The sequence below is a fragment of the Engystomops pustulosus genome, chromosome 6, assembly GCF_040894005.1.
Source record: "Engystomops pustulosus chromosome 6, aEngPut4.maternal, whole genome shotgun sequence".
NCBI classification, from domain to species: Eukaryota; Metazoa; Chordata; class Amphibia; order Anura; family Leptodactylidae; genus Engystomops; species Engystomops pustulosus.
In genome coordinates this window covers 41,251,132-41,274,737 of record NC_092416.1, presented here as the reverse complement: position 1 = coordinate 41,274,737, position 23,606 = coordinate 41,251,132, and the positions used below count along the sequence as shown (strand labels likewise).

The 23,606-nt window shown below is 43.7% G+C and overlaps 1 protein-coding gene across 8 annotated transcripts in view; it reads right to left on the bottom strand.

The window, feature by feature from the left end:
• Nucleotides 1-3,015: 3,015 nt before the first annotated feature.
• Nucleotides 3,016-23,606, bottom strand: part of USP28 (ubiquitin specific peptidase 28) — a 44,931-nt gene continuing 24,340 nt past the window's right edge. For 2 of the 8 annotated variants that reach the window (XM_072155843.1, XM_072155844.1), the window contains 11 exons: nucleotides 23,223-23,402; nucleotides 22,370-22,509; nucleotides 19,850-20,011; nucleotides 19,469-19,564; nucleotides 12,562-12,740; nucleotides 11,743-11,821; nucleotides 11,416-11,495; nucleotides 10,189-10,312; nucleotides 8,440-8,635; nucleotides 4,136-4,302; nucleotides 3,016-3,285 (listed from right to left, as the gene is read on the bottom strand). In XM_072155843.1, the coding sequence (XP_072011944.1) occupies nucleotides 3,253-3,285; nucleotides 4,136-4,302; nucleotides 8,440-8,635; nucleotides 10,189-10,312; nucleotides 11,416-11,495; nucleotides 11,743-11,821; nucleotides 12,562-12,740; nucleotides 19,469-19,564; nucleotides 19,850-20,011; nucleotides 22,370-22,509; nucleotides 23,223-23,402 (1,436 nt within the window). In that variant the 3' untranslated portion in view covers nucleotides 3,016-3,252. Of the gene's footprint in view, nucleotides 4,303-8,439; nucleotides 8,636-10,188; nucleotides 10,313-11,415; nucleotides 11,496-11,742; nucleotides 11,822-12,561; nucleotides 12,741-19,468; nucleotides 19,565-19,849; nucleotides 20,012-22,369; nucleotides 22,510-23,222; nucleotides 23,403-23,606 lie in introns of all 8 variants that reach the window. The other 6 variants (XM_072155845.1, XM_072155849.1, XM_072155847.1 and 3 more) reach the window with 4 other exon arrangements.

The window sequence follows — 23,606 nt, the reverse complement described above, 5'->3', positions numbered from 1 at the left end:
AAGGATCTGTAGTAGTGATTTTGGCCCAGTACTCAACGCAGATCTTTCAGGTTTTGGGGCTTTTGCTGAGCAAAATTGAGTTTCAGATCCCTCCAAAGTTTTTGAATTGGGTTCGGATCTGGATACAAGGCCATTCCAGGACCTTGAAATGCTCCTTAGATGCCCTGGCTGTGTGTTTTGACCCAGTTATGCTCCAACTTCTGCTACATGGCCCCATCCACCCTCCCTTCAATACTCTTTGCAAAAGAACAACACCTCCAATGTATATTTCCACCTCCAAACTTTTTGCTTGGGACATTGTCCCCCTGCCCCCCCATCACCCCCCCCCCCCCCCCCCCCACTTGATTGAATTATCCCTGAAAATGAAGCTGGTCCATATAGCAAAATATGCAAAAATTATTAGTGTCAGAATATAGTGAAAAATACTTTTTTTTTTTTTTTTTTTTTATAACCTATATAAATTTTGTATCTCCATGATTGTGACAACCATGAGCACAGTGAAATCCGTGAATCCAGAGCCCGTGAGAAAATGGTGCAAATGTTTTTAACATCAATTCCATGGACTTCAATTTTTCCTGCTTCCCAGTACATGGAATAATAAAAAAAAAAGTTGTGGGTTTTTTTTTTTTTGAAAGTTAGGAGAAAAAAAAATGGAAACACCAGAAACAAACAAAAGAAGGTTTGTATAGTTAAGGGGTTAAACAAAGTTTCTATATCCCGGAAGAATACTTTAATAGAGTAACTAGTACTCTCCCTAATGTTACTCTTTGGCATCTCCGTCCTTTCTCCATGGCCTGTGCATATAGATGTGGCCACTAGGTGGTGTCAGAAGATCAAAGGAAGTATAAAAATGATAGTTTATTGTAATAAACAGAAAATCAGGTTTGATTTAAGGTGTTGAATGTTATCAAAGAGTTTGTATGTTCTCTGTGTTTGCGTGGGTTTCCTCCGGGTCCTCCGGTTTCCTCCCACACTCCAAAACATACTGTTAGGGTAAATTCACATGGCCGTCTGCGGGGACGTATATGCGGCCACATGTACGTCCCCATAGACTGCAAAAGCGGCACGGCGGGGATACAAGTGTGGCACCGATCTGGGCGGCCGTGCACTGCTGTTTTCTATGGAGGGAGGAGGGGCCACCTCCTCCTCCTCAGCACACCGCGTGTGAATGAGCTCTTAGGTTGTTTAGATTGTGAGTCCCATTGGGGACAGGGACTGATTTGGCAAAGCTCTGTGCAGCTCTGCGTAATCTGTGTGCGCTATATAAATGAATTAATCCCATTAGGCGTCTTTCACATGAATGTGTACTATGCCCGGGACAGGATCCAGGCATAGCACATGTTCTTCTGGAGAGGCGGAAGGAGGATAGGGACGCCTGGTGCCGGCCGTACTAGTAAGAGTAAGCTCTTTTTCCCGGTGACGGTACCATTCTGCGGCAGACGCCATAGGAGTCTATAGGGCCGGAAATACATCCCCACAACGTTCGTGTGGAAGGGACTTTACGCATGATACTGACTGTGGTGATCTACTTATATTTGTTATCCATGGCCTCCTTATATGCAAATAAGCATTACAGTGCACTCTTGGCTTGAATCGTTTCACAGTAGGAGCGAGGCATTGTTACCACATATACTGTGGGCACAAAAGTATTCAGACCCCTTTAAATTTTTTCACTTTGTTTCATTGCAGGCAATTGGTAAGATCTTTTTTCACTCGTTAATGTACACTCTGCATCCAAAACCAGAAATGTAGATATTTTTGCTAATTAATTAAACAAGAAAAACTGAAACAACAGTCATAAGTATTCAGATCCTTTGACGTGACACTCATTATTTAAAAACCTGTCACCAGAATTTTACCCTGACTAACAAAGCCTGCTGATAAAGGGTTACAAGTCCTCCCCATATAACCAAAAATTAGCTGCCAGTGGGGCTCTGTACCTTAATTGGACGTTTTTCTGATATGCAAATTAGTTTTCCTGACTCATGTCTGCTGGCTCTGACTCTTCTCTCTCCTGGCCTGCCATAAAACCAGCCCTTTAATTTTTGAAGGCCAGCTCTGTCTTGTGTTACATTCATGTCATGTGACCAGAGTGACATAATTTCAGGTCCTTTACCCTAACATTAGCAAACTGTACTGTACTGTATGTATGATCACATGAAATCACAGCAGCCTCCATGGAGGATAGGGAGGCGTAGAAGTCCATGCAGGCTCCTGTGATTTCATGTCATCAGAAACATACATGGGGTACATTTTGCAAATGTAAAGGGTACAAGACCTTTGATGACATCGCCTTGGTCACATGATATGAACTGCTGAATAGTAAGGAGGCATGGGGAGAAGTAGATGTGAGCGGCTGGCCGAGCAAGACACGCCTCCTCCAATTCCAGGTATTACAAAATAAAATAGATTTATGCGGATGTGAAAGAAACAATTTTTAGCTAAAAGAACGGTGTAGAGCCCCTACAGGGCTCTATAGGAACTGTTCACTGGATGTATATATGCAAAAGTGGTGACAGGTTCCCTATAACTCACATGCTGTCCATTTCCTTCTGATCTTCCTTGAGATGGTTCTACTCCTTCATTGGAGTCCAGCTGTGTTTAATTAAACTTATAGGACTTGATTTGAAAAGACAGACCTCACAGCTCATAGTGCATGTCAGAGCACATGAGAATCATAAGGCCTAAGGAACTGCCCAAGGAGCTTAGAGACAGAATTGTGGCAAGGCACCGATCTGTCCAAGGCTACAAAAGGATTTCTGCAGCACTTAAGGTTCATAAGAGCACAAAGGAGGAGGCCATAGATAACACATATAAGAATATTACCACAGTCACCGTGCCTGGGTCTATGAGCAAGTGTCCCTGGTTTATTATGATGGATTTTGATGGTAGGTATACTTTAAATAAAAGACATTGTATTCCTTCATCTGGATGTCATGCGACTTCTAGGGTTTCCTACAACTTACACAATCCAGATAATGAAGGTCACCTTTAGGTACAAAACTAACCACACTCTAAGATAAAAACATAAATATTTTATTGCACATAAAAAACAAAACAGAGGAGCTTATTGCTATTCGTAAAAATGTCACACAATTGTTGAAATGTCACCCGTATCTGAAGCAACAGAGGAAGAGTCGTATGCGGCTCACACGTGCGCGGCTGACAATGGCTTTTGGCACGGCTGGTATCAACATTGGCAATAATACATATTCGCTTTTTTTTTAATTTTCTAGGCACATCAATCCTGGATTACATATCTCCTGGAAAAAGGAACCCGCGTCTCTAAAAACAGAAATGGAAGGCGCAATTAAAGGCAAAGAACAAGTCCCCGGTTTTATTTTTTGCCCCCGGTAATGGGTGCACATTGTTCGATGCCAGTTTAACATTTCCCTGATATTCTCTTGTTCTTTTCAGTTTCCAAAATAAGAGAGCCAAGAGCCGGTTAGTTGCCAGATCCCAATGGGGTTTGGCTTCTTACACTAGTCTTTCCTTCCACCCGCTCCATCCTGCTGAAATGGAATCGTGCAGCTGCTTGTGTGATTGTCGGGAAAATTTAAAAAATAAACCCCACACCCACAGGCTAAAAATTCTCTATCACCCAGTCAGATGCTGTCAGCTACTTGGCAAGAGATGTGGATGCTGGATTTATTTAGCGCAAAAGCAACGGGAAAGGTGAGCTCTTCTTTTATCTGAGGAGCAGCAGGGTTCCTCCACGTTGTGGCTACATAGTCTCAAGTACATGGGGCGCACATAAGGTGAGCACGCGCCACAAGTGGGAATACATAGGTATGGCATCTACCCCCCTGAGTCTCCCATCACTTGTCACTCCATATCATTGTCAATACACAGCGGTGACTGCAAAAATAGACAATTATTTAAAAAGAAAAAAAAAAAGGAAAAAAGTGCAGAATTTTGTCTAAATTTCTTTCACGCTGTGCCTACATGACACCTACAAATCCAGTGTGGTCTATTCATACGCTCAGCGTGTCGAGCATTCACTCCTCCTCGTACAGTCCAGTGTTCATTCATTCCCGCACAAGGCATCGGTGGTTTCTATGGCGCAGGGGGGGGGGGGCAGTGCCCTCAGGTATAGGTGACCGTGTATCAGTTCATAGTGGTTTCTCTATGTCACCTTCACAGTGGAGGCCCCGTGTATGGACTCCATGATGGCGGCAAAGCGATTGCACAGGTCGTACGGAGAGTGAGGTCGGATCTTTGGTGGCTCCTTTAGCACAATGACGTCGCTGGAACAGTCCAAAAGCCGTGGGAGGAACTGCCCGAGCTTCTGCTGTAGGTTCTCTGTCACATGAGAGAGAAGTTATACTCATTAATAATCCAGAGGATTTCACAGAGCAAAAGCAGGTAAAAAGTTTGACAAAACAATCAACAAGAAGAAATTCCCTTAGCAAGGATACCACTGCTCTGGTTCAGACACTGCTTGGGTCCCCCCCTGACCCGCCAGAGGTGCTAAAGGGATGCTAGTATAGAAAGCGATTGGCTGAGAGGTCATTACCATTGTTGGGGGGGGGGGGGGGGTCAGATAGTAGAGAATAGCTGGGACTAAGTCGCAGTTATAATAGGAGCAGCAAGGGAAAAGTCTGACTTAGCATTTGCACTTGGTTTAAAAAATAAAAAAATAAAAAAAATTCAAGCCTGATAAAGCAGGGGCTCTTACTCATATTTCCAGGGAGCATGACTGGTAATCTTCTTATGTTATCCATTACCTCCCTCCTAAAAATCAACTTTTAAAACCATGCTAAATGAGCCCGAGCGTCTACCGTAGCTCATCTCACCATCCCCCCTTCTCCCTCAGCACTGAGCAGGAAGTGTTTATTGCACAAGTGCTGAAGGAGTGGGTGGGATGTGCAAGTCTGTTAAGTTAACTATCAAAATTTTAACAGTTTATTATAACAAATATAAGAAGAAGATTATAAGCATAAAAGGACCCTCTATGGTGCCCCCAGGAGACTACAATAACGATGGGGTACGGTGAGCTGTCGTTCGTTTCCACAAGGCTTGGATCACACTTCGTTGTGGAAATGTCTAGCATGTACGATGGCTCACGCCCAACGTGTCCATGGACATCTATTGTCAGGCAGAGGCTGAAATAGTCTCCCATCAGCCTCTATCTGCTCAGTACATCTCGGCACAGAGGTTGGGACTGTGAAGACTACACTGCTGGCTGCTGTAAGCAGAGATATCTGTTTATCGGAGGCCATAATCGCCTATGTGTGATGCCGTCCATTATTATCCGAGAACTTGGGTGTGTAAAAGTGACGTACCGTCAGTGTATCCAAACTGCAGACAAAAAGACATCAGCAGAATCTAAATCACTGCCTGATGTGGATGTTTGATCCTCCTCCTGCTGCACTGTATGCTTACACGGTGCGGCACTACACAGCCTTCCTCTGGAACGTTAGGTCCGGAGTCCTCCTGACGTATGTGATGGAACGTGACCAAAGCCTTAATTTACTGGTCAAAAAAAAGTCTTTGCGTGAAGGATTTTTTTCAGTCTCGGATTTTAAACCGAATCTTTGTAGTACCGTGGCTAGCCAAGTCAGTCAGTGCCAATGCTGCTGCGATCACAGGACTGCCTGGGCTTAGTGGTCCAGTGGGTGGTTCTTACTAGATGACCATGATCAAGTCAGCATGACAAAACGCGTAGGTCTGATGTGTGCCATTCCTTTATTGCTACACAATGGATTTTAAAATTGAAAAATAAAGAAACCACTGATTTTATCGGCATCCCCCGTAAGAGGTGCTGGATTAGTTCTTGGATCTTTCGTTTCTTACTAGATAACCGACCACCATCTTTGTGTAGCATGGTCACTGAGCCGGACATCCCTGGACTCCAGAGCCAGGTAGAATTTAACCTAAATAATACATTTTACAGGAACATTTCTGACAAAATCTGCTCAGCTTTTCCTGCTCTAAATCTTTGCAGGCTACTGATTGGTTCCCTTTAAAGGTCACAGCCTAAAAGTCTGAAAAATGACAAATTTAAGGCCCCGTTCACATCTCTGTTGAGTTATTTGGAGCCAAAACCTGGAGTGGTGGAACATACAGGACAGGTGCAAGTCTTTCCAGTGACTACACGTAGACCAGGTACAATGGGAAAACTTGTACCTGTTCTGTGGGTTCCATCACTCCTGGATTTGGCTCGAAATGACTGAAGACGTAAAAGAGATGTGAACGGAGCCCAATATGGATTGATGATCTTCTACACCCTGCACAGTCATTGTATAGAGGCCAGGCGGTCATGTCATTGTTGGCTATATACATGGCCATTCCTCCTCAATGGTCACACTCTGGGTCATCCAGCAGCATCTCCACCAGTCACTGTTCACAAAGACCGGACTGAAGGAATGACCACTGTCGTCAATGTTCGTGGTCCACCAGACAAGCTATTTTTGTGATACATTTTGTTCCATACACGACAAACGTCTACTTAAAAGATGAAAAAAAAGTGACTTTGTTCAGGCGGCGCCTATAAACGTGCGGCGGAGCCTGGGTGTACTGTGCAGGGGTGCTGCGAATGTGCCTGGCATAGTACAACAATAAAATAATACATATGAATTCTTCACTGTCTAATAAGTACTGCTCAGTGCTAATTTGTATCCTACCCAGCGTGCCTGAGACTCTTATGTCTGGAATTCATTGCCGGCAGAGACAGATTTCTGACAGCCCATTAATCTCGCTTCGCGCGGGCTTGGAGGGACAATGTGTATTCTAATGTGCCATAAACTGAAATCGTTATGCTTTAATCTTCCTTAGGAAGAGAGGAGTGGGGGCCGTCAGTCAATAAATATGCAGGGATGTTAAAAGTGACACGGGTTATTACTGCGTCAACCGCTCGTGCCGCTTCAAAAAGGGGGCGATGGCGGAGGGGGGAATGAAGCCGCGTGAAAGTCAAATAAGCAAAAGGTCAAAGTTTTGTCTCCGCTCGCTTGATATTTGTGTGCCGGGAATTATAGATCGTATAGGAGGAGACCTTCTATTACCAGGTAATCTCCGGCTGACCGTCCCTTCAAGACGAAGGTGTAAGATATGAGGGTGACATTCAGCAAGGAAATCACACTGACCAGTCATTTATTATGGGGAAAGTCTGTCCTGAGGCCTCTGTCAGAGACTCGCGCTGCTACCGTAATTTACTGTCCGCGTTACTTCTGCAAAACTAATCCCATCCCGAGTTGAATGATCTAAACTAGCAGAATCATAGGCGGCGTCTATAAAGCTCCACGCTCAAGTCCAGTAGGTCCATGGCAGGAACAGGTTTAGGGTCCCATTTATCCAAAAACAAGGCAAACCTAGAAAATAAGCTAGATTTAGAGTTAAAAATATAAGCCCTAGTTACATTGACTATATCCACGGAGGAGGAGGGAGCTGCAGGGAAGATGGAGCTGGCACTTGCAATGGCTACAAGCAACTAGATGGACAAGAGGGGCTCATATGTGTAAGTGCCATTGCCAGACATGAGAAATTGGTCCAATGATAGAGGCATTAGAGTCACAAGAATATCACAAAGGAAATCAGGGTTTGGAGAGCTATGACAATGTTCCAGGAAATGAAGATCTGATTAAATTTCTAAAAAAAAAATTTTTTTCATGGCAAATAAATAATCACATCACTGAAAATATGCCCTTACCCACTTTTGGGAGAAAAAAAGTACAAATTTTCATAGAACGGTATCTCCCTGCATTACATACAGGGTACACACACGCACGGAGGCAGAAATTCTTACAATGCGGACACAACAGCATAAATGGTTGTAACATAACACAACAAATAAGCAGTAAGTCCCATTAGAGGATGATGTACACCCCGGCCCGCCATCATCTGAATGACGGATCGTCTCCCCATCCTCACATGCTGCTTCCTGGATCAGTCAGACAGAACCTTAAATGACCTTAGGCACTGAGGGAATACTGATGAGTATGCGGTGACAACGTATGAAGAGGTTCTGCTTACAAGTATGAGTGTTCAGAGCGACAGGGAGAGAGACCTGAAGGAAAATAAGCTGAAACCGGGCGAGCGGGGAGGGCGATTGTGTGCAGTGTATGTCTGATCTTTACCGATGCAGTATAAAGGTACAGATTCCCCCTATAACACTTGCGCTCAGCCTGGTAAGGTGTGCATGTGCAAGGCCTGTTGCCCTCGAGCAAGTCTGATGTGTCCAATTTGTAATCAAACGTGCGTCGTGTGCTTACTGGAACATCCAGCCCAAAAGCTCAGAAACCAGAACTGAACTCACCAAGTCGGTTCAGTTCAGTTTTCTGAGCGTTCAGCACTTGATGTGCATTGGACGCATCAAACTCGCTTGAGCGCAATGGGTCCTATCAGAGTGGCACCTTTATAAACCAGAGACAAGGCTGCCCCATAACAACGCTGTCATTGTCAGAGGATGACCATCAACATACAAGAGGACTAAAGACTCACCATCTATATCCTGGCCGAGGTATGAGCACCAGCGACTCCGCATCTCCTCGATAGCAGCCAGGTCCTCCTCCGAGATCTTATTGTTGAAGATGAGATGCATACAGGGGATGATCAAGTCATTCATTATGCAGATTCCTTCAGAGATCTGCTCCTCTACGCGACTCTCAAACATCCTGGCAGCCGCATCATTGAGGTCCTTCAGGCGGACAACAAGGGCAAAACTTTCAAACTAAAGATAACAAAATCCACTTCCCTGCCTTTGGCCTTCTGTAACAATGATCCTGACTTGTCTAGGAAACGGGATCTTATAGGTTGGACTTAATGGACTTGCGTCTCTTTCCAACCTTATCAACTATGGAGCTGGGGAGAGGGACTGATACGTTGGATGACAATCCTTATACAACGCCGAGGAACATGTTGGTGCTATAGAAGCAATGTAAATAAAGGAGTTTTCCCGCTTGAAATAAAAAGTTTTGGGAACGAGAGATGGCTAGCCTGTCACTATGCAATCCTCAACAAAAGGAACCTAGAAACTTTGCTCCGATAGGAAATATTTCAAATGAAGACTTGAAGATCTTGTGATTTGTTAGAATTTCTATATAGACCCAAAGTCTACTACATGTATAAACATCACGTTGTATGCAATTTTATAACACGGGGAGGACTTCTGTCCATTATCTAAGCATTATACGGAACCACAAAGTCTAAAGATAGAAGTGTCCCAAATATCAGCTCCCTTAGGCTAAATTCACACTGCCGTGAGCCCGTCGCACCATAGTACGGCGGGCACACGGCAGTGCGGGGAGAGGAGGAGGAGGTGAGCGCAGCTCACCCCCGCCCCTCTCCATAGAAAGTAATGGCGCACGGCGCTGTAATGCGGGGAAAGATAGGACATGTCCTATCTTTCCCCGGGCTACGGAGCGGTACGGTGCCGCACGTGTGCTGCACTGTACCACTCCCGTACAGGGCCGTGAGCCCGTAGAAGTGTATGGGGGACGTATATCTGCCGCATATACGTCGGCCGTATATACGTCCCCCATACTGTAGTGTGAATGTAGCCTTAATCTGGCATCTGATTATAAGGGGAGGAGGGGAGGGGGCTCAAAAATTACATTGTTAAAAATGTTGTGTAATTTTGCATATAAAATATCAATAGTATTTCAGTAGAACATTATTTCTTGATCGGTTACAGAAAATGGGCCGACAATCTGAAAGTGCATCAGATGAGACACTATAAATATGGCAATCCAGTCTGCAGACAGCATATAGCAGAGCAGGAGACACAGAGCATATCAGTATGTCATTTCATGGGATACAACCCAAACCTCCTCCTGGAGTCCAGAGAGTGGGGCTACTCAATGAATGACAGTCAGGACACTATGTACAATCTCATCAGTCCCTACTGTTCTATAACGTGCTGCCTTTAGATAGGACACTTTGGTTAATCTGCTCAGCTGCTCCTGCTCTATAACATCCATCCTGAATACGGGACACTATGCTCTACTCAGTTTCTCCTGCTGTATACCATGCTGACAGCACATAAACACTAAGCTTAACCTGATCAGCTCCTCCTGCTCTATAACACTCTACCTGCAAATCGGACACCTTTAGACTTAAATATGAGACAAATGTTAAACTTTTGCTCTATAACATGACTGTCTGCAGATTTCACAGCATTTTCAATGTCAGCAGTTCCCTTTAAGAACCTTAACCGTGTCTTAAAATGTTCATTTCCACAGGGACACCCACCAGGAGGCACTTCCGTCTGTACAGCTCCAGCAGCTTTTCTTCCACCCCACGGTTAGCTCCTATGCTCAGGAGGGCGCTATTGCTTTGATAGGCATACACCAGGTAGGTGAGGGCTTCCTGGTATCTGACAAGAATCAGAGATTGTTAACTGCGGCTCAAAATGTGACCTGAAGCTTTTAATAAAAAGGTTATAATGGTGCTACTATGTGCGGTCCTAGAACCAAAACTCTAAAGCATTAAAAATTTGCAAAAATGTAATTTAGTATCTGATCACCTTAAAGTGAACCTGTCACATGGAGTGCGATTTTTTTTTTTAGCTGGTGACAGGTTTCATTAGCCTATGCAGATTTTGAAAACTATGTCAGCATTACATTATCTGGCTCCCTGCCAGCAGCTTTTGGTGGGTCCCCTGTGTTTGCCTGTTGTCTATGCCTTCTCTGCGCCATCCAGCTCCATCCCCACTTTTTGTCATGTGCATTAAACAGGCAGAGGAGGGGTATGGTGTGGAGAAGAGGAAGAATGTAAGAGACAGAGGCTGCAGCTGCTCCTCCCCTGGGACTCACCACGTGCTTCTGGCAGGGAGCAAGGTAATGTAAAATAAAACTTACATACAAGTACTGAAATGATTCAGAATGCTGACAAAGACATTTTTTTTTTTTAAATCAGCATAGCATAGGCTATTGGAACCTGTAACCAGCTAAAAATTACATTCCTGGTGACAGGTTCCGTTTAACCATTTGCAAATGAAGAGGAGTGTGGACCCCATTGAGTCATGGCTCTGGGGGCCAAACTGCAGATCTGTCCTAGTACTTGTTTTGTACAATATAAACATTCTGTATCAATTCCTTACGGTTTTCTGGACCTCTGCTTGCCGTCACTCTGTAGAAAGCTTCGTTGTTTACTTCCAGTGGACAAAAAATCTAAGCATGTCACACAGGTGCATGGCTTGCTATATCACAGGGTAATCAGAGCTGTGTGTTATAACGAGCCATGCACCTGTGTGACCATGGGCAGACTTCTGTTCACTGGAAGTAAACATAGAATCTTTCTACAGAGTGACAGCAAGCAGAGATCTAGAAAACGGTAAGGAATTGATACAGAACGCATATTGGTAAATTGCATAACTTTTTTAAATAACACAAACAATAACATTCATTTGCTGAAATGGGAATACACCTTTAAGTGTGTCTGACTGCAAAGGCCACATGAAAAGAAGAGGTCACTTACTTTCCATTCTGGTAGAGCTCCAGCCCTGTCAGAAGGTAAACAGACACCTTACGAAACTGACTGTAATCCTCGTGCCACTTCTGGGGAAGGGAAAAAAATAAAATCACAGGTTTATTTTAGATATTGTGTAAAAGCTTTGGAAGTTGTGAGGGTTTGTGGATCTTGTCCGATCTTACCATCAAATATAATGACAAGAATTTTACCGACATTGACAAGTTACGATTACGAAAAGTCACAAGAGGGATACATGACGTACATGAGCCGGTATGTGTGAGCGATACACAGCATCATGGAATATTTATCACATGGACTTCTACTTCCTCTAACCTGATATTCCTTCATGTCCATGTCATTTGGCCCGATCTCTTTCAGTTTTGCTCGCGCCACCTTCATAATACTTATCGATCTGGAAAAAAACAAAAAAAAACAAAACTAAACTAAAAGCTACAAATATATATCCCTGCACATACTCACAGGTGCACTTGAATTGAAACTCTGAAGGTAGATGTACATAGTCTAAACTCCTCCCAGATGAGCTTGAATTGCGCTTAATAAATCCAATCATAGAACAATGTGTGAACACAGCCTCATAAGGCCTTCTCTGTTCCTCCCATACCTCTGCTACTGTATGCATCCCCCATACCCAGTAACATTGCAGCTAATAAACTACCAACCTCTACCCTCACCATTCATCTGAAGGGGCAGGGAACCCTCTCTGACTGTACCAGTCTTACAACCGGCAATGGGTGCACGGCGCCATAAGGGAACGGTACGGTGCAGCACATGTGCGTCATCGTACCGTTCCTTAGTCGGGAGAAAGATGGGACACGTCCTATCTTTCCCCAGAATCCGACGCCGAGCCCCATGTTTATCTATGGAGAGGGGCGTGCGTGAGCGGCGCTCATCCCCTCCTCCTCTCGCCGCCGATGTATGCCCACCGTGCTACGGTACAGCAGCCATACATTTGTGTGAATTTAGCCTAAGGATGTGACATACCAAAAGACACCAGATATCCCTAAACCGGCTTATAGCAGCCTTTTACAGACAGAAGAGGAAAGTTTTCTAGGGCAAGTACAATACGTCTGGAATAATCCTGGGTAAACATCGATATTTGTGTTGGTAGTATGCAGACCCCTTGTTCCTCACCGTTCATCGTAGCTGAGATTTTTATCAGCAAACTGCTCCAGTAGTGTTCGTTCTATTACACGTTCGGGGGCTCTGTTCTGGAAGAAGTAGATCAAGACGTGCTGCAGGCGCGGGTCATTGGACGGAGATGGCTGCTCCTTGGAAAGTTGGTAGAGTCGGGAGTACTCCTCGCGGAATGCCTACCGAGAAGACAACACGTTCATGATAAGAAGTACAAGGAGGGAAAGTCCCAAGTACCAAGTCCTCCATAACACACTGAAACTATACATGTACAGTACGTATGAATAGTTACTATTGCTTAGTTTAGATGCAACATAAACTAGCGTAGAACAACCCGGGAGCCAAGTTTATGACTATCCAAGGGATAAAAAAAAAAAAAAAGTTGACCACATTATAGCCACAGTAGGTTTTGTCACACGGTCTTCACAATGACATACCCTCCTCATACTGTTTCACATCCCGTTTTACAGAACCTAACCCAAAAAGCCATTTAGTACTTTAGGAAATGGTCCCATCTTCCGGCCTGGCAGAGGGTGTAATGGAGTGCTCAGTGTGTAGCATCTTACATTACAGCTCAACAATTTTCCCCACATTTAAAGGGATTGTCTTACGGATGCATTTGACACAGCAGAGACATTATGAAAGGGGCTTGCCCATTTAATGCCATTATATCTGTAGTTACTCCTCAATCTCATTGAAGACTGGTAGAAGCTGTAAATCTGAGTAAAAAGAAGGGTTGTAGGGGCAGTACACTGCAAGATGACAGTCATTACATAGGGGATCCTGTATTTGCACTCACCGATAAAACCATGATGAGCAGTAAAATAAATGAATAAACGATAAAGCTAAACAGTCTTTTCCCATCAAACTATAAGTAATGTTCACAGCCCCTCCTGCTCTATAACCTGCCATCTGCAGATAGGACATTATTCACATTCTGTTCAGCTCCTCCTGCTCTATAACATGCTGTCAGCATACACTCTGCACAATCGGCTCTAGAACATAACGGCCCAGATATATTAAAACTGGTGCTCTGTGCATTTGTTTTCTTTGCACTTGCCTTGTGTAAATTGCACCACATTGTTTAATTATATGCAAATGTGGACAAAAAACTTGTGCAGAAACAATAATATATCTGGGCCAATGCCTGCAGATAGGACACTACAGATGCATACAATCTGCTCAGCTCCTCCTGCTCTATAGCATGCTGCCTGCATATAGGACACTATGTACAATCTGCTCAGCTCCTCCTGCTCTATAGCATGCTGCCTGCATATAGGACACTGTACAATCTTCTCAGCTTATCCTGCTCTAAAAACTTGCTGGAGATAGGACACTATGTACAATCTGCTGAGCTCCTCCTGCTCTATAACATGCTGCCTGCAGATAGGACACTACATAAATGTACAATCTGCTCAGCTTCTCCTGCTGTGTAACATTCTGCCAACATGTTATACATCTGCATAGTTTGACAAGTTCCCTTTAAAAATCAGCCTTTTAAAGTTTTCCATTTGTTGAGTGCATTAATATATGCCAATAACTTAAATAACCCTGCGGGATGACAGCGGACGGTTGGGCCGTACAGCAGAACGTTTCATGTACAATATCAGTAAGTAACCAGCCTGTAATGTGTCAGTGGATTCCATCAATTCCCCGTTCCCCGCTGCCCACAAATGACGCATTAGCAGAAGACGTGCAGCAGGCAGCGCCTGATCCGAGGACGTGCACTTCAGTGTCTTTAGCTCCGAGGTGTAGCTACTTAATTACCGGGAGCCGGGAATGAATATGTCTGTTTGAAAACGGATTCAGAACCTCAAAGTGAAAGCTTCTTTGAAAAAAAAGCTACAGACATCATCTGCTACCTTTTCAGCGCTGAAAACCAATTTACGTCAAGCGCGGGATGATTCTGCATGGTACAGCCTAAAATTATCTTGTTGGAACCCAAGCCGCTCTCTGCATATGCATGTGGTGACAAAAATAGATGTTCCACAAGCTCCAAAACAAATTTGCATGTTTTTGCAGATGGAACAATAGTGGCGCTGACAGTGCTTTTCACAGAACAAGAGCAGCTAAAAATTCCAAGCAAATGTAATCGCTTAAAGGTGGCATGAAGCCCACACATGTGCCAGTCTACAAAACATAAAGGAGATGGAAAAAAAAAAAAAAACTTCTCCTGCCTGATATTTGGGCAGATTTTTGGCTCAGTAGGGCTCCAGGTACTGGACATGGGAAGCTGAAAACCATAAAACCAAACAAGGTGAAAATCCTTAAAGAGGACCTGTCACCCATAATTTCGTAAGTAAGCAGCTCCCAGCGTTTGAACAAACGCCGCAGTGTTAGAAGGATAGCGTTACCGTAAACCTCCGCTAACGCTACCTAACACTGCGGCGAGGTACAGCGGGGTACAGCGCTGCCTCTTCCCCGGGCCGCCCCCCCCCCCCCCACTCCATAGGCTGGCGGTGACTGCCGCGCCTCATGCGGCAGTCACCGCCCCTAACCCTGCCCCAACCCGTCCCCTCATGAATACGTCGGACAGCTTTGCAAGCGCTCCGACAATTACACTGTACTCCACTGCAGTGATAGATAACGTTACCAGAGGTTTCCAGTAACGCTATCCTTCTAACACTGCGGCATTTACTAGTGCCGATATTATGACAGGTCCTCTATAAAAATTAAAAATGCATATAAAAGGCACCACACAATGTACATAAAAATTTTGCCTTCTCTGTTCTAGTAAGTTCTGACCCTTTGTCTAGGTAGAAGTTACACATCCTACCATACAACATTCGATTTGGTAGGACCGGCCAACCTTCTACAGACTCTACCCTAAAATAAGGAGCAAAGCATCTGGGGTGATTTTGAATGTCCCCCCAGGAGAGGCATCTGGCAGTGACTTTCTTCCCTCACCCTATTCAAAACACACACACACACACACACACACGGCCAAGAGTCCAATAATCGTGTGTGAGGGAATCAGGAGAGATGGCCAATCCATCACATCTGGTTCAGGACCGGCTAAAAGGCGAAAGATCCCAGATAACCAAATAGGAAGATTATCTTTACATCTATTTTAGACACGTTGACTAAAACAAGATCTACTTCTGAAGTAAATTATAAAATTAGTTTTTTTAGGACTTTTCAGTACAGGAGAACCTACAGACGGGCCCCTCTGCCCCATGTGACCTCTGCTGAAGCTCTCAGGATGTTATTTTAGTCCCAGGCTGCAATGATCAGCTTTAAGGTGTCTAATGAAGTTATTGATAATCCTTGTTCCCATTACACCACAACATTTTGAAAATGCAATTGTCACTGGGCCAAAAAAAAAAAAAAATGTCTGGAGTTACAATTTTAAAATATACAGCTCCGAACCCATCTTGTATGTAACCCGGAGACTGACTGTAATCCATAGCATTTGATAACCTGCCTCCTCTCAGGTGTAAAGAGGACTGATCACGGCGAATTGGGACACAAACACCCTGCAGTTAAAGAAGTGGTCCATGTTTAAACAAGAATAAGAAAGACATTTAAAAAAAAAACTGGACAACCCCTTTGAGGGTGCTATGGGAAAAAAAAAAAAAAAAAAAACTAGGAACAAGGAACTTGACTTGCTAAAGGGAGATTTGGAACACTAAACTACCAATCCATAAGGACCTGTGGGTGGAACGACCTACACGTTTCGCGTATGCAAGCTTAATCAAAACGCGTAGGTCATTATCCTGAGATGCCGTGTCATGTATATCTATGCACACTGCCATGTAGTATGCTTTTATCAGAACACACTTAAGAAAGAAGTTATGGATAACGGTCTCCTGAAGCACTGGTAATTCTTTTAAAGTTTGTAGTCTTGCCCAGAGTCCGTGGGGTTTTTTTTGATCCGAGTGCTGGGGGGGAATCAACTGGACTTTGGACTTTTTTTTCTTACACTGGGTGTTTGCTACATAATGCATAAAACACCCACCGCTAACATCCGCAATTGGTGCAGGGACAGATTACGAGTGTTAATAAATTAAACGTCTCTCGAAAAAAGCCGTGTGACGTCACCAAAAGGTCGAAACACCACAGCCAGAAGTCTATGCGAAACTCCCAGGCATGACATTCAACACTATCTGTGACAGTGTGTCAGTGGTACACTATTATAGATCAGTAGGAAAATCCCCATATACTGCAGTAAAGTAGTATTGCAGTATATATTGGGATCACACAGACCCCCCCCTAGGGTTCCTGTACCCTAGAGAATCCAAAAATACAGAAAAAATTCCCAAAAGCTCAAATCACCCACCTTACCTTAGAATAAATATAAATAGTAACAAAATCAAAAGACAGGTCTTAAAATGCCAAAATATAAAAATGTTAATTTCCGGTGGTAAACTCTGTAGCAGAGTTGCCTCTGTTGACATCATTAAGATTTTAATAAAAAGTGACCAAACGGTTGTACATTCACCTGAAATAGTAGCAATATAAAAAAAAATTAAAAATAAAAAAAAAAACACCTTGATAAGTATGTAAAGTGAAGCCTCCGGTCTTTTACCTCATCAGCCAGCCATTCCGGTCCATAATATGGCTGCAGATGGAGTGTTCTGGGATCTCTAACTGTCCATGAACAATCACCTGGCAGGGAGATTATTCATGGACAGATAGAGATCACATGACCCTCCATCTGCGGCCATTTTATGGCCAGGAATGTCTGGCTGATGAGGTAAAAGACCGGAGGCTTCACTTTACATATCAATAAAGCAGAACAGGACTATAGATCGTATATTGGTAACTTACCTCATATCCTGCCCCCCACATTTACACACATTATTAAAAAGTTATGTAAAGCAGCAACACAAATTAAGGCAGGGTAATGGATAACCTTGTGATTTGACGAAGATATATATAGATAGATATCTATCTATATTATATATAGTGCGTGTAAACACATTACATGAGGTAAAGTGACCGACCTCTAAGTATTATTTCACTTACAATTGCTAGTTACACACGTCCCAGTAGAATACGGCGCTCGTAACTACAGCGAGGCGGGGGACACGTTATGGATTGTGTACATGACAACTATCCACGGACGTGTTGTATGGCAGGCAGAGAAAAGGATGTAGCTCACACTTCAAGGAACAATGCTCTACTTTTATCATAAGAAATATGGCCACGCAAGTGGTTGAAATAAAGCAAAAATTAATGCAAATCCCCCACAGAGGCCAAGATCGACCACCTCCCAATGTCATTCTCCATTAACTTAGGATTTTGGAGAGTCAATATATTCGGCTTGAGCAGTTTCTCTTTGTAATCCGCCCTCTCATTGTTCGGCTGGCACATCCACAATACGAATGGCCAAGTATGCAAATACTATGAGGGAAATGTCCCGCAGCAGCACAAACAAAATAATGGTGCTTACCACCGGGTACTGAAGCCAGCACCTTGTTCTACGCCATCACAATCTCAGCTCTGTGTGTGGACATCAGGTGCTTGTTTCATGTAGATCAAAACACCTAAAGCAACCAAGAACGTCCACACAACTTCACCTTACATCAGCTATTATAGGACTCCCATGTGAAGACTTAAAGCAACACTTAATCTTTGAAGTGAATTTTTTTTTTTTCAGGAATGAAAAGAGCATTGCAGAAAATTTTCTATTTAAGTAAAACAGTTTATTTGCCCTTTCTCCTGTAGCGAGCAGAGAATCTGAAGCGTTCCAAAAGCTCCATCCAGACCTATCTCAAGGCAGATAAGGGGACCAATTATTAACTTTTTCCTTACCTACATCTCATTTAACTTCAGCTCACTGAGGTGATGGGACTATACAAGGACTGTCTGTAAAGAGTTATGTCATTAGACACTTTTTCAGGTCCCTTTATCCCTCAGCTGTCAGTAGATACAAGATAGGAAGTTTATTGACACAAACTGTTTAAGAAGAAAGGCAGAGGGAAAGGAGGACCCACTTATCTACTTTCTTATAGAAATATTTCACCATTATTATCTGCACGATTGTTTTCTATAGGTTAGTCAAAGGTTTATACCTGCAGAAGTTTTCTTGTCAAAAAATAAATAAATAAATCACCGGACAAGTAAAACCAGAGAAGAGCTGTAGATCAGAGAAGAGCTGTCAGGTGGATTTGGGACTCCTCTGCTCTCACATTACGGGAAGTGGACAATATCCCGGCTTCATTAGCTGCAACACACAGGTGCTGAGAGCTCCGGACGGAAGTAAAGTAGAAATTAGTTTTTTTGTTTCATAATGTCCAAAAGGACCTGTGAATGGTTTAGTGTCCCAAATTGCGCTGACACTTTCCCTTTAAGTATATTTACATAATTAAGTCTCTGGAGGTGGTGCCAACTCTCCTGGTGCACCCGCTATTTATTAAGGGACATCTCCAACGACAGATAAATAGGGAAAGGCGGCACCATATAAAGTCGCTTTATACTAGGGTATAAAATAAGTACGTCTGAAAAGCTGCAAAAGTGCCCTACACAACAATGTAGGCCTGATAAATAGAAAATTAAATGTACCACACACATTACGGGGACTAACCATACCCACCTTATTTCTACAGGGTGTGCCCCAACTTCACTCAATGGCAAAAGTTTTTGTTGTCACAGGCGATTAGCCAGTGCTTACCAACCTCCCAACTGTTGGAACACATGCAATCTCTCCCAAGCCGAGGATGCACAAGTACAAGGGGGAGAATCAGGAGAGATGGCCATCGGCCATACAATACCAATCATCAATATATACACCCCTCAAGTTTCCTACAGCAAACACGTTCACTTTCCCTAGTTTTGATGAAGCCAATACAATACCGGTTAGTTTACACATTGATAAGTGCACGCATTAGTATTCACAGCAACAATGTATTCCCTGTCAAAAATCTTAGCTTCCACTGTTAGTACACTGCAAACCAGGGGATACCTTAACAAGCCCCGCTTCAGGTCCGTCACGATCAAAGACCTGGCGGGCTTGTAGTATGGCCAGGATGACGCCTTGCATGGCGGGGCTCAGCATCGTCTAGCACCGCAGACGGATAAAAGGGAACAAAAAAAACAAACAAAAGAAACAACACCACAAGACATCAGAAAATAGAGAGAAAAAAAGAACAGTTCCCTCAGTGTAACCACCCAAATCTGCAACTCATGTCAGGATTAACAATGCATTGTCTTCTCAGGCAACACTGCACCCAAGACAAGTATCATCATTACCCATTACAGAATGTATGTGCCAAGCAGCCGTGTGTTATAACGCTGACCCTACTGTGTGACAGATGAATGGAGTCTGAGCCCTCATGCTCTGTACCTCCTCATTATATCCATCCGCATCCGATCTAACAAGTATCTTCCCCACAGTGGGGATCTCTACTTCGGAAAGCTGGGAGCTGGGCTGCTGCTCCTTCTCCCCCGTCTGAGTAGAGAGGACGGCTTCGGGCTGACTGGCCTCCTCTGGCTCGGGAATAGTCGGCTGTGGTAGCGGAAAAAGGAAAGCATAAAAAAAAGGACGGAATAGAACATACTGTACAAGAAGAAAAAGTTAAGAAAAAAGTAAAAGAAAACAGGTGAGGAGGGAGGAGAATGGTTATGCAAGATTAGCAATGACGTTAGGAATATACACTCACCGGCCACTTTATTAGGTACACCTGTCCAACTGCTCGTTAACACTTAATTTCTAATCAGCCAATCACATGGCGGCAACTCAGTGCATTTAGGCATGTAGACATGGTCAAGACAATCTCCTGCAGTTCAAACTGAGCATCAGTATGGGGAAGAAAGGTGATTTGAGTGCCTTTGAACGTGGCACGGTTGTTGGTGCCATAAGGGCTGGTCTGAGTATTTCAGAAACTGCTGATCTACTGGGATTTTCACGCACAACCATCTCTAGGGTTTACAGAGAATGGTCCGAAAAAGAAAAAACATCCAGTGAGCGGCAGTTCGGTGGGCGGAAATGCCTTGTTGATGCCAGAGATCGGAGGAGAATGGGCAGACTGGTTCGAGCTGATAGAAAGGCAACAGTGACTCAAATCGCCACCTGTTACAACCAAGGTAGGCAGAAGAGCATCTCTGAACGCACAGTACGTCGAACTTTGAGGCAGATGGGCTACAGCAGCAGAAGACCACACCCGGTGCCACTCCTTTCAGCTAAGAACAGGAAACTGAGGCTACAATTTGTACAAGCTCATCGAAATTGGACAGTAGATGATTGGAAAAACGTTGCCTGGTCTGATGAGTCTCGATTTCTGCTGCGACATTCGGATGGTAGGGTCAGAATTTGGCGTCAACAACATGAAAGCATGGATCCATCCTGCCTTGTATCAACGGTTCAGGCTGGTGGTGGTGGTGTCATGGTTTGGGGAATATTTTCTTGGCACTCTTTGGGCCCCTTGGTACCAATTGAGCATCGTTGCAACGCCACAGCCTACCTGAGTATTGTTGCTGACCATGTCCATCCCTTTATGACCACAATGTACCCAACATCTGATGGCTACTTTCAGCAGGATAATGCGCCATGTCATAAAGCTGGAATCCTCTCAGACTGGTTTCTTGGACATGACAATGAGTTCACTGTACTCAAATGGCCTCCACAGTCACCAGATCTCAATCCAATAGAGCATCTTTGGGATGTGGTGGAACGGGAGATTTGCATCATGGATGTGCAGCCGACAAATCTGCGGCAACTGTGTGATGCCATCATGTCAATATGGACCAAAATCTCTGAGGAATGCTTCCAGCACCTTGTTGAATCTATGCCACGAAGAATTGAGGCAGTTCTGAAGGCAAAAGGGGTCCAACCCGTTACTAGCATGGTGTACCTAATAAAGTGGCCGGTGAGTGTACATACACAATACAACCATGCAAGCCTCACTGCTGATCGCGGTTAAGTTGAAGTTTTATAGGAAATATGAATAAAAATATGTACAGACGGTCCCCTATTTAAGAACACCTGACTTACAGACGACCCCCTAACATTTTTAAAATCCAATTGTTACAGAGACCCAAAAATTGGCTGGGGTTCCAATGATAACGTATACAGTTCCGACTTACATACAAATTAAGAACAAACCTACAGAACCTGTACGTAACCTGGGGACTGCCTGTATATGTAAATTAGTTATGTATATAAGCCCTCTATGTTTTCACCTTTTCTGCATGACCTTGAAACAAATAGAAATCCTACATAATACACGGGAATTCTCTTGCTACTCATGTCAATCTCCATTCTTCTCATAAAGAAAGTGGCTCCCTGCTCCATCCAGTTGTCTTACAGCCAGACCCAGGATAGTGAGTGGACAACGAGGAGGATATGGCTGAGCTCTTGCGTTGCAGAGAACATTTTTTCTTAATTTTTTTTTAAGGTTTCTATAAAGTTTCAACTAATATAAGAGAAAATTGAGCTATAGGTAAGGCGAGGTGTGCTAGCATTTTTTTTTTCTTCTAGTTGTGTTTGGGATATGTCCTTATTGTAAAAGTAGTTAAGTGCTGCATATGTATTGGAAATAAGCAAAGTGTAAGCTATTAGAATTTCTTTTAACACTCCCACAATAGGTTTGTTATGGGCAATTATTAAACCAAGGACCCATAAGAACATGGTGGTGGTTAAGCATCCCACGTTCTCCTGAACGCTTAGCTATATATCGGATACAATCCGTTTATATCCGTATGCAATGTTTTACAGGACAATGCAGATCACTAGAACTTTACCAAGCAAACAAAAAGCCAACAAGCAACGATGTGCAAACCCAAAAGCACACAGCGGGACACAGCAGGTCAGTTATAGGGAGCTTTTGATTGCGGCCCACTTATTGTCTATAAGTCCAGCACCTACCTCTTCCAGTGCAGCCTCTACTCCGTTTTTCTCATAGGAGTCGGCGGTTTTGGTGATGGCGAGTGCCGTCTGCTCTTTGGTAATCATGGCGTGTTCTGAAGACAAGGACCTATTGAAATCCCCACAACAAAAAGCTGTGCCTGTGAGGGTGACAACAGAAGTCATATTGTAATACAAGGCAGACAAAGGTGAAGAGATCAAGAGAATGGGATGTTAAAAAATGTGCAGAGATGGGGGTCGGGGGGTTGCCTATTTTATTGAATACACTTGGTTACGGTCATGCCACTGACATTGATATAGCTGCCACCCACAGATTAAAGGGGTTGTCCACTTGATTGACACAGTCTGCATAATGAAAAGTAATTTCCAATATACTTCCTGTATCAATTCAATTATATAAGAAGCTTCACCGATTATTTCCTGTGGATAGCAATCGGTCCCTGGTGTGTGATGTCACACAGGTGCAAGGCTCGTTATATCTCTGGTCATGTGACGTTGCATAGGTGCACGATATAACACACAGCTCTGATTACTTAATGTGATAAAAAAAACTCTGCACCTGTGTGAAATCACATGACCAGGGACCGGTTTTTATCCACAGGAAGTGAACAATGAAGCTTCCTGCTGAATGACAGCAAGCAGAGATCGAGAGAATGGATACAGAAATTATTTTTGTATACTGTTTGTGTAATGAAGTTTTATACAATTTCTCCACTATTTACTAAGTGGACAAACCCGTAAAAAAGGGACATGAACTATTGTGACAATAGAGTCTTGAACTGAATGAGTTGTAGAAATTGAATCCTCCTGTATTGACAGCCATTTGTAGTGTCAGAGTAGGGCAGCTATTTACCATCAGACGGGATCTCTTCTTCCGAGGGGACGGCCGGCTCCATTTGTGGGATCTTGCAGGAATGAGCCTCTTCCCATTCATCCACGTCACGTTCAAACCTTTGGTTGTCCTCTCTTATACATTGTGCAAAATCTGGGGGGAGAGCGCGGATCCTGTCTTCCAGTTGTCCCGTTTCATGGTCTAGAGAATCATTTCGGAAAAAAAAAAAAGAAACAATTACAATGGGATTACATGTTCACCTTCCCATACACAAGGCAAAGATTGGATCGGCTGGTAACCAGGGTGTGATTGGGGGGTGTCCTAATTAACCTCATCCTTTGGTTACCCCGAAATAGGTTATGACACCAGGTGTGTGACAGCAATATATGGGAGTATACATGAAAG